The 11433-nt window shown below is 33.6% G+C and overlaps 1 protein-coding gene across 1 annotated transcript in view; it reads left to right on the top strand.

Annotated features, from left to right (window-relative positions):
• LOC103606234 (glutamate receptor 4) overlaps positions 1 to 11433 on the top strand; it is a 116792-nt gene that overhangs the window by 64295 nt on the left and 41064 nt on the right. Inside the window, exons 9-10 of the mRNA XM_008590828.1 lie at positions 1383 to 1581; positions 7654 to 7901. Coding sequence (XP_008589050.1) covers positions 1383 to 1581; positions 7654 to 7901 — 447 coding nt within the window. The remainder of the gene's footprint in view (positions 1 to 1382; positions 1582 to 7653; positions 7902 to 11433) is intronic.

Below are 11433 nucleotides of genomic sequence, written 5' to 3' on the forward strand. Positions count from 1 at the left end.
AAAAAAAAAAAAAAAAAGAAATGTTTGCTTTCTCAAAAAGAGACATTTTGGCCACAGTGCAGTTTATGATCCTTAAGACTGAGGAAAACTGGCTGGCCAGTAGCTCAGCTGGTTAGAGTGTGGTGTTATAACACAAAGGTAAAGGGCTCAGATCCCCATACCAACCAGTAGCCAAAAAAAAAAAGAAATTAAAATTAAATAAAGTGTACAATCTAATGTTTTTTTTTAAAAAAGAAAAGACTCAGGAAAACTATAAATGTGCTTAAATTCCAATAACACAGGAATCAACAACTGTCAGTTAATGAAATGATAACAAATCAAGGCAGATCAAGTTATGATTTTTAAAAGCCAGGATTAAGCAAATATTAAGTTAAAACCAACAGGTGTCAATTTTATGATAACAAGTTATAAGGGAGCATTTTAAAGTTGGAAATGCCATGGAAAATATGAAATGATTTGTTATATTAAAAAAAGTTTTAAAACAATTTGCCATGGGAATTTTTAATAGTCTGATTGTCCCAGTGAGTGAGATCAATTATGACTTTTTGCTGGATTTTTTTACTCCTCCCATTCCCACTTTTCCTCTGCACTCATATTTACCCACACATGCACGATAGAGAATGGGTGAGGAGAGAAAATGTTTATACTAGTATGTACAGATGCTTTTAGCTAGAAAAGAGCTAGAGTGACATTTTCACAAATATTGAACTAGGTAATAATGAATACATTTTATAATTAACATCCTCCACCCAGCTCAGAAATGGAATATCACACCAAAAGAAAAAAAAAAATCCCCAACTATGGTTTCTTTGAGACCAATCCTCAGCTGGTCCAGCTTCACCTCAACCTATGTCCCATCCATCCTCGCAGGGCTCTTACTGAAGATAAAACTAAATTCTCTCTTTTAGTCTCAGAAGCATTTCTACAAACTTACATCAAATCTAAGACCTCCACCATTATTCAGATGGATTGCTATTTTATATACACTAAGAGAGAAACAATGTTGCTAATTAAACCATGATACTGTATTTTATCTCATCAACCAAATGTAGGCTACATCCTAATTTTAGAGATGCTTAAATACGAGGGAGAGAGGATATTAATGAATTTAAGTAAGTGTTCCTCTTTTCTATCTGAGGGAAGTTCCTCATTTCTGCCAATTAAACAATAAAAAAGTTTCTCATATTTTCAGTGGCATTTATGTATTAAATATAGTATTAAAGACATTAGATTAAGCAGAATCATTCTTGAGTAGACTCAGAAAATAAAACAACCACTTGCAATTGTTATTTTTAAACATGTATGGTGAATCAATGGTATTTCTTTTCTTTCTCTATGTTGGTTAGAGAAAGGAAAATGTGCATTATCTTATCCATGTTTAGATCCCTTTCAGGTCGAATTGTTGGAGGTGTTTGGTGGTTCTTTACACTCATCATTATATCATCTTATACTGCTAACCTCGCTGCTTTCCTGACGGTTGAGCGAATGGTTTCCCCTATAGAAAGTGCAGAAGACCTGGCCAAACAAACAGAAATTGCCTATGGAACTCTGGATTCAGGGTCAACAAAAGAATTCTTCAGAGTAAGTTAAGGAAAAAACTAAACTAACAATGAAATGTTCATAATTTTAAAGTTTATGCAATTTTTCCAACAATTATGTTATGGGCTTTAGCCGTCATAGGTTTTGCAAACATAATGATGGCAACTATATTTAATGTTAATACTTCTAGTTGGATTTTATAATCCCTTTAATTTGCAAAAGCTAATTGGTATATCACATTGCAAGAGGAACCCTCCATAAGGAATAGTAACAGTGAAAAGGTAATTAAAACAACTTTATAACATAATTTATCCAAAACATTCCAGTTGACAATGCTTTGATAATACTGGATCTGGCAAGATTGGATTTATGTGTGCTTTTGGTCTAAGAGCATAAAAATGAAAGCAAGATTTACTTTTAAAGAGTACATTTAGTTTGCTGAATTTGAAACCCAAAACCTTAATTACAAATTATATTATATATATGAGTTATATTATTCTATAATCTATTCTGTAACAATGGATTTCAAAACAACATATTGCTTTCTCACAAGGTAACAGTAGCACTAACTATTAATTCTGAGTGTCTCTGTAAGACATCATATGGTATTTAGTTTGCGTCGTTGTTGTGTTACACGTGAGGATATGATCCCTTTTGACTTTCCATCAGGGTATCAGACTTGTGTTTTTTTGTTTCTTTGTATTTTTAGTTGTTTGTTCCATTATGGGGATGAATTTTTTGATCAGTGAACCTCATTGTACTCTGGTTCCTCTTGAACCCAGAGAGATATACTTGATAATATCTGATCACAGATAAGGGTTCATTTTGTGACGTCAGAAACAAAAAATAAAAAAGAGCTAGAGTGACATTTTGTCTTGAACCCAGAGAGATATACTTGATAATATCTGATCACAGATAAGGGTTCATTTTGTGACTTCAGAAACAAAAAATAAAAAAGAGCTAGAGTGACATTTTGACAAATATTGAACTAGGTAATAATAAATACATTTTATAATTAACATCAATCATTTAGATACCATAATATTTAATAATTTCCTAAGCTTCAAAATAAAAGTAATGATAGTTCTTTATTCATGCTTATACATAATACCTGAAACATTGCATTTTCATTTTAAATATACATATTTATAATTTTCTCACTCAACTTGAAAATTAAAAGCAACAAAATGTGCTACTCCTTAAGCCATCTGTAACTTTCATGTACTCTAATTTTAGTATCATATTCATCCTCTTTAAGAAAGATTTTATTATAATATCCTAACATATTGCAGATGTTTACATAATACTAAATCAAGAGCAAATCACTCCAACACTCAGTCAAACCTGTCCTTGGGCATTATTTAAAAAAGAAACCAGACAATGAGCAACATACTTGTCAACAATTTGTTAGTAGATATAACAAAATGTATAAGTTAATTAAAAATATTTGTAGATTTTTATACAAGTGTTAAGTAATAGTCATGACAGTAGATTTTATTAACAATATTCTGTGCATAAACTTAATAAACCAAACTTTTTTTAACTTATTGAGCACATCCTCATTTCTAAAGCTTAACAATAGAAACATATTGCTGTCATGCATTTCAGCATAATTTCAGTAACTTGCTGGAAGTCTCTCAGTTTGTAACTGCTTCCACCCAAAATTAAGTAGGTAAATTTTGGTGATTTTTGTCTAGAAGCCATTATATGTATGCATCAAATAGAGTACAAGTTTGTGCTATCACTAGTATTTTACTGAAAAATGAGAACTGATTGTCATTTAAATAAAGAAAATACTTGCAGGCTCATCATTCTGCCTTGAGTGATAAAGGGAAAATGTTGATTCCCTGAAAAAATTTCAAAAATAATTCACTGTAAAACTCTTTAGCCTCAAGCACACTAAAAATTGTTTATTTCTAATCTTTATAACATTAAAAAAAACTGCTCAAAATCAAAAAACTGGTGAGGTAGATAAGAGAATATTGATAACAAATAAAGAAATGAAAAAAGCTGCTTCCTCGATTTACCATCTTCCACACAAGCTGTGCAAGCTATGCCTTGTTTCCTTTCTCTCTCACCCAACTTCAGTTTTAAAACTGGAAAGATTTTTTAAGTATAGGTATTTATTGTTGCAGAATGTTCTGAACCCTATTATGGGACAAGAAAATAATTTCCCCTGGCAGCACACTTTCAAGAATGCATATATTTGGGTTCTCTGATAAAAATTTCATTCATCTCCTACCCTATTTGCCTCCTTTCTCTCCCCTATGATGACCTGGTTTAAATAAACCATTAGTCTGATGGGTTGAGAAAAGGGAATGTGAAGGCTATTTTTGTAACTGTCCAAAATGCTTTTTCCAATAAACACAGTAATGGGACATCTATCAGCTCCACTAAGCTGCCTCAGGCAGTGACCTATACTCAGTGCTTCAAAAAAATGTCACGGTTATAATCAACTGGAAAAAGAATTAGGCCATGGGGGATGAAGGCTATTTTTGTAACTGTCCAAAATGCTTTTTCCAATAAACACAGTAATGGGACATCTCTCAGCTCCACTAAGCTGCCTCAGGCAGTGACCTATACTCAGTGCTTCAAAAAAATGTCACGGTTATAATAAACTGGAAAAAGAATTAGGCCATGGGGGAAAATTACGTCTGAATTCAACTATTGCCTTGGTTTTGCCCCATTATGAAACTTGATATGCTTCATGTTCTGTGCACCTTGTTAAGCATAATATATAGGCATTTAAAGAAAGTCTGTTCTTGTCTCTTAATGACAGCCTTGCTGTTTACATACTTTTTCATTATTATACATCTGATTCAAGCACACGAATTTTCAATTCAATGCAGATTTTATCCTGTGCCTGTTTCAGTCATCAGTGAAATCATGAACCATGAATGAGAGGGATTACTATCTTGACGTTTATAATATTATCAAATAATACACTGATGAGAACTAGAACATTAGTTTTGCCACATAAGCTACTAGAACAGGGAAATAATTCACATAATTAACAATGTAAACATTAACTATAATGCATGACATTTTTAGCTATTTTCTATTAAAGGCAGAAATGTTAGCATACTTAATATTTTAGAAATTAAAAGGACAGCACATTTTAAAAACTCCAAGAATTGTTTTAAATGATACAATAGGGCTTTAAATCAGATAGCTTCCCATGCATTAAGTTTGACAATAAAGATGAATCAAGTAGATCTGAGATTAATTTTTTAGTTGCAAAAAGTGATGACTTTGATGTTATCTTTGCTAATTCCCTTGAGCATATTCACTTCCCTCACCTGATTTTTAAGTAGATACTACAGTTGAAGGTTTTAGGGATTTAAAAGTTCCTTTATTACTGTACTTAAAAGCTTGCTGGGTCTGCAGAAATTTCCTCATTTTAGCCTATCTCATCAAATTTATAAATATTTGCTTGCCCTTACTCTTTAGCAAACACTCTCTTTCAGTCACATGAGGCACAGGGATATTATTTCCAGTCCTTCACCTCTTCACTTCTCCCTCACCTCTTTGCCATGTGTATGTGATCTTGCCTAAGCCATATCCCTTTCAGAATCAGAATTTCTAAACATTAACATGATGACAAACCCGGCTAATTTTTTTTCCCAAAAAACAGTTGCTTTCATCTTTCCTCTATTTTCCACTAAAAGTCTGTATTTTACAATTTCTATTGTACCTAAAGTCTCCTAAGTTTATCATGACTACTCTGTGGATTCCTCTTTCTTCCATATTTTAAAGGGATTAATTCGACTTCTTTTGCATTTAAGGTATATGTAATTCAATATATTTAAACAAATGCAATAGTAATTTTCCCCACATTAAAATTATAGGAATGGACTGTTAAAAAATGTCAATGGCCTAAAAATACTTTATTCCTATAAAAAGGAATGATTTGTTTTAATATTATGTTGCATTCTATAGTTAAATGATCTTTGTAACTATCAAGCCCTAAAAATACTTTTTCCACTTTTCTATGTTAGTTTTGTTTAACTGTCCTATTCTTTTAGTAAGCTACTTAATTATAACTGGAAGATTAGACCAAGTACTTAGGATATTTTTCATATTCCTAAAAAATTTCAAAAAATATTTGAATTTAAAAAAATATTTACATTGACTTTATTTCTTTTGTTTGCAACATAGTGTACATAGTAAAGTATATAAAATATGTGGAGCTCTATACCTTTTTGAGTGAAACTGTCAAGTCAAGTTACAAATATATAAAAAAGTGATTATGTGACTAAAGGATGTTGTTTGCCAATACTTCTTTGAATTTGAAATTATCAGAATAGATATTTAGGAACAATCTGTATCAAGTGATCCAGAGAGTTTATATTTTTCAGAACTCATTGTAAAATGAAAGAGTCTGTTCTCTGGAACAGAGCTCTATGTTTAGAGATGGAATGAATGAGACCTGGCAACACACCATTGCTGGTAGATCCCCTAACTGAAGGTTTTGAATCCACGTACTCCTCTGTCCTAGAAGCACATAGAATATTTGCAGTTGAATTGAAGTGTTGGCAAAGAATTTCCTAATACGAGGATTTCTGCAGCCAGAAGTAACCTGTCATTATCTAAACACACGCTTATTCACCAACACACACACACACACCACAATTTCTATATCATGAGTTATTTTTTCAAGTGTTAATAACATAAAAAAATTTCATAAGACACTATAGGATGTCTACTTTCCACCTTGATATTTATCAACATTTGAATATACATTACCATAAAATATATTTTTCTTTGGTGTTCAAGTATGCAAATCAGTTATTGTGTGGTTTATCATTTAGGTTTATTGATTACTAATTTTCTATCCTGTGAAACCAAAATTTTGAATCCCATTCTTCTCAGTTTCTTTCTTTGTCCCCTTGAAAAGTTTGCTTTTGTCCAAAAACAGATATTCTTAAATTTGCTACTCAGGATATTTGTTGATTATTGAAGAACTGCTTCTTGTTGGATTCAGTATTTTGGTAAACAAAGAAGGCTCAATGTAAATAAATAGACACACTCCTCAGGATTGGGCCTCACACATAGCTTTAAATCTTAATGAAATCTCCATTACTTTTTACTTGGATCCAGATACAAAATTTCAGCACCTTGTTATTATTGAACAAATGAAAGTGCACCAGATAAAAGTCTGTGTACATCATTGTATTATCAAACCCCAAAAAGGACTTAGGCTTCTTTAAATCTTATTAAAGATCCATTTTAGGGACATTTGAGTTTGTTTGGATATATTTTCACATTAAAAATGTGTGTGTAAATGAAAAAATCTAATGCGAATGCAGATGCCAGCAAAAGGACCTGAGTAAATTAAGTAGTGGGAGTAATGTAGATAGAAGCCAGGTAGACAGAAATAATTTACAAAAATAAGTAAGTTTCTTGGCTGGAGTCAGGATATTAGAACTCTCCAAAATATAAAGTGGGAAAACAGGAATCAGTTCTCTAAAGTGCAGTATACGTACTAAAAAGTCTAAAAAATGTTTTGATCATCCTAGAGTTTAATTCTTGAGTTACAGATATTTGGTTTGTAAACTATAGAGGATTTTTCCTTCTCTTTTGTATTCAACTACTGATTTGATATAGACTGTACTTTTGTATACATCTTACTAGAACGATTTTCATTAAAACTTTGAAATATGAAAAAGAAGATGAAAATAAAATAACAACTCACCTTATTTGTTATAAGTCAAACAGTATTAAAAGAAATTTTATAATGTTGACATCAGGTCTTATCGGGTCCTTTTCAAGTTTACCGTGAATGTGACATAAAACACGATTTTATCTTCATGGCATTCTACATTTAAAAAATAATAAGTTGCTATTTAAGTAGTTGAGTATAGTAATTATTATGTCAAGAGATGCAGCTTCCTCAAATACCACTTTTCAGTGTCATTTCAATGATTTCCTTAGCTTTAAAAGGCAGTTTTCCAATTTGAAAAGAATAATGTTACTGTGATGTTACTCTGTGGCAAATTGGAGATAGAGGGCAATGGAAAGATACTAAAAATCTTGATCCTTACCTTAGTTCAGTCAATATTAACATGTTGTTCCCTTCTTTCCTGTATTTAATTTTATTTTAATTTCCTCCAGAGATCAAAAATAGCAGTGTATGAAAAGATGTGGACCTACATGCGATCGGCAGAGCCATCAGTGTTCACTAGGACTACAGCTGAGGGAGTAGCTCGTGTCCGCAAATCCAAGGGCAAATTTGCCTTTCTCCTGGAGTCCACTATGAATGAATACATTGAGCAGCGAAAGCCATGTGACACGATGAAAGTGGGAGGAAATCTGGATTCCAAAGGCTATGGAGTAGCAACGCCCAAGGGTTCCTCATTAAGGTGGGTGGAATAGTATAACAATATAACATGTGTTGTTATAGTATTCCACCTTCCCTGATGTCCCTGAGAGAATTATTTTGTTTTGTGTGTGAACATGGTATGTTTGTTTGCTCGTATATTTTATTTTTCTCCATTTCATTTTTTGTTGTTGTTGTTCAACAATCAGGTAATTTTTTTTTCTTTTTAATTTTAGGATAATCATAGTGGACATATATCTTTGAAGGCCATATAAAAACCAAACTGGTTGAACACTAGCTGCTTCCAATGGGCCTAAAACATGGGTAGCATATGCTTCTCTATCTCATCAACTTTTTTTGGCCACCAAAATCTATGCTATCATTGTGTCAGTAATAATTCTACATTTTATCATTATTTTTAAAAATCCTGCCTGGCTGCTAGTTTCTGAATAAGAAGAAAGCAACCTCTTCCTGGCATACCTTTTTTTTTTCCCCATTTCAATGTTTCATTTATTATGGCCTCATTCTATTTTAGGTTACCCTGAGATTGTATTGGTGCTAAATCTGAAATCACATTTGTTCATAAACACAATCGTGATCAGAGGGGAAATGGGCTCTGGTTTTATAGTGCTTACTCAAGTCACACTCCCACCTATTACCAAGGGAGTCTGGTGTAAGTAAGATCTGTAAAATTAGATCCAATCAAAATGTTTACAGATAGACCCCTGAAATGTGATTCATGGGCAAAGCATTACACATGTGGATTAAAAGTGAGACTTTCATTCTTATGGAAATATCGGTTAAATCTGCCCTTTTCATCCTTTTGGTCCTGGACATAGAAAATTCACATGTTTATGTCCAGGAGGCAGAATTTCCTGTTTTCCTTAAGCAATAAAGGCTGCTGTTGAATTGATGGGACTAGAGCCCATCAAAAGGGATGACTGACAAATCACTGTGGTCTCAGTGCTGCTTAGGAGAGATTCATACAAAGCACAGATTCCAGAAGAAATCAGAATCTTTGCTAAAGGACTTAACCAAGAAGCTGGTCTTGAAAAATGATGTCTCTGGTAAGCCATTGAAATATGAAGGTAATGAGACCTGCACTATTGCACAGCACAAATGAAAGCAATATAAAAATTATATGATTGTTTTCATTGGTTTCAAAAAGAGAACTGCACTGTGTTTTTTTATGTGTGTTGGGTGGGGGAAGGGTTGAGGGAGATATAAGAAATAGCAGTACTGGAAGGGGTTGTGTTGAACCAATATTTTATGTTTGCAAGCAATACTATAATAATTAGTGAAGAGTTTTATGATATATTACAAAAGGTACAGTTTTAAAAGGAAACAGAACAAAATTAGCCAGTAAAGACAAATTTGGGAGTGGACTTTGGCAATTCTGAAGTCAAGCTTATTTGAACATACATCCCACATGAAACTGGAGAAATGTGCAGGGAGAAAGCCAAACTAATAAATTATCCATAATAAAACTTTACCCAAAAAGATTTGAACCATTCAGAAACTCAGATCAAGATGCTTGGTCTTTGAGGTATATTTTGTATGATGCAGTATGAGAAATAAGTAATTTCAGTGAGGCCAAGTAGCAAATAAATTTCTGTTGAAGTTGTATTTTATAAGAGCACCTTAATGTAAATAATTGAAAAGAAACTGAAAGGGAGAAAGCAATGGCTGGCTGATATGTAGATCAGTGCAGGCTATTGATTATATTCACTGGATGTCTCTTTTGCTTTTAATTAATTCTCTGTGGATGTAGCTGCCTTGTCCTCTGTCTTGTGTCTACTGATAAAGTCAAGCTCCAGGGACTGAATTTGGCCCTCAGATACGGCTGCGCCTGGCTCCCATTGATGCAAGAGAGTTCCCTCTTAAATGTGCCACTTTGTCAAATCCACACTACAGGGACTGTTTGGGGAGAAGCTGAAGGACTTCATCTGTCTAGAACTGTATAATAATCAGCTATTGGCTTCCCCTCTTTTCCTGTCCTTCCCTGGATCTTGTTAATGAGGCAATTGTTAAACTCAGCTTCCTGGATTGAGAATTTGTTTATGTGCTTTGTTTTATATATGCCACAATTTCCTGAGCAAGCTGGCTCCTGCATGCCAAAACATAGTCATTTTGTCCTGTGTTTGAGAACATTGGAAGGGCACTGAAGGCTGACCAGTGAGTACCTTATCCCCACCCTCTCACTTCCCCATCCCCCAGCCATCTAAGCAGTAGGCTCATTAGGTTTAAATTCTCATTCTTATTTGACTAGGATTCTTCTGTTTCAGAAGAGGCAGACTAATACAGAGATGGACTAATAGGCATCTTATGCACAAATGATTAAGTTTGTAAATGTAAATTCAAAATAATTGCATTCACCAGAGCAGATCCAGAGGGCATACCTACATCGAGTGTCTTTGAAACCTTTCTGCTTTTTCAGTTCAGTAGAGACTTAAGTCTGTTTTCCTTATAGAAGCTATGTTTTTTTAACCAAGTCTTTAGGTTAATAATTCTGTATATAGTGAGACTCGTGTATTTTATTGTCATTAACTATGGCTGTCTCATAAAGTCTGCTGTTTTGATTCATTAGGCAACATGGACTTTAAGAAAAAGAAAACAGTAATATTTTCTTCTGTGTTAGCTTAACTAGAGAATGCAGACAAATGACTAGAATGTTCCATTGGTCTAGCGGGTTTAAATTTCCAGGCATTGTCTGTTCAAAATGCTTCAGAATAAATTGCACAGAAAAGAGGAAGAGTACAATATACAATCAGGATGGAAAGTCAGAACTTGGGTCTTTAGTGTAGACTGGGCTGAAGAATATCACAACAGTGATGACTAGCACCTGCCTTTACGGCAGAAAATGATATACAGAGCTCCTTACTGTTCAGAGACTTTACTTACGTACACACTGAAATTTAAAACCAGTGAGCTATCCCTTATAGCTCTCAGTTACAGAAGGCTAATAACAATGCCCAGAAATTATTGGTTTATTGTACTTTGACATAGATTCTCCAGTTTTTAGGTGACAGAACAGTGCCAGGTATATTGATCCTGTTATTTCTCCTGACTCCTCTTTCCACATGCATAATGCTATTTATACTTCTATCAATGTCATAGCCTTCCTCTTCATACCTTCTCTAGCACCCTAGGTAATCCAAAACAATTGTGAAAACCTTTCTCTGGCTAAGAATTTTTAAAGGTCGTTTTAAATTATGCACTTTAGATGGCATTGCAATGGAATGTAAAGTTTGGATGAAGGAGAAAGTATATTTGTTTTGACATTACTATCTATTCAACACTATCAACTTTGCGATACAAATTTACTATAGTATATCTGTCCACTATACCGTAGTATTTATAGTATAACAAAGTTGTGTACTTTATCATCAAAATACTATCAACTTTACTACATTATCCATGCTACACTAGTTGCTATACTATTGATTTTACTATGCAATAAATAAACCTGTTAAAGTTGTTTAGAGTGGGGGGCTGACCCGGTGGCGCCCTGCTACAGTGCGCCGCTTGGGAGCGCGGTGGCGCTCCCGCCGAGGGTTTGGAGCCCACATACAGAC

The sequence above is a fragment of the Galeopterus variegatus genome, unplaced genomic scaffold (assembly GCF_000696425.1).
Source record: "Galeopterus variegatus unplaced genomic scaffold, G_variegatus-3.0.2 Scaffold6399, whole genome shotgun sequence".
NCBI classification, from domain to species: domain Eukaryota; kingdom Metazoa; phylum Chordata; class Mammalia; order Dermoptera; family Cynocephalidae; genus Galeopterus; species Galeopterus variegatus.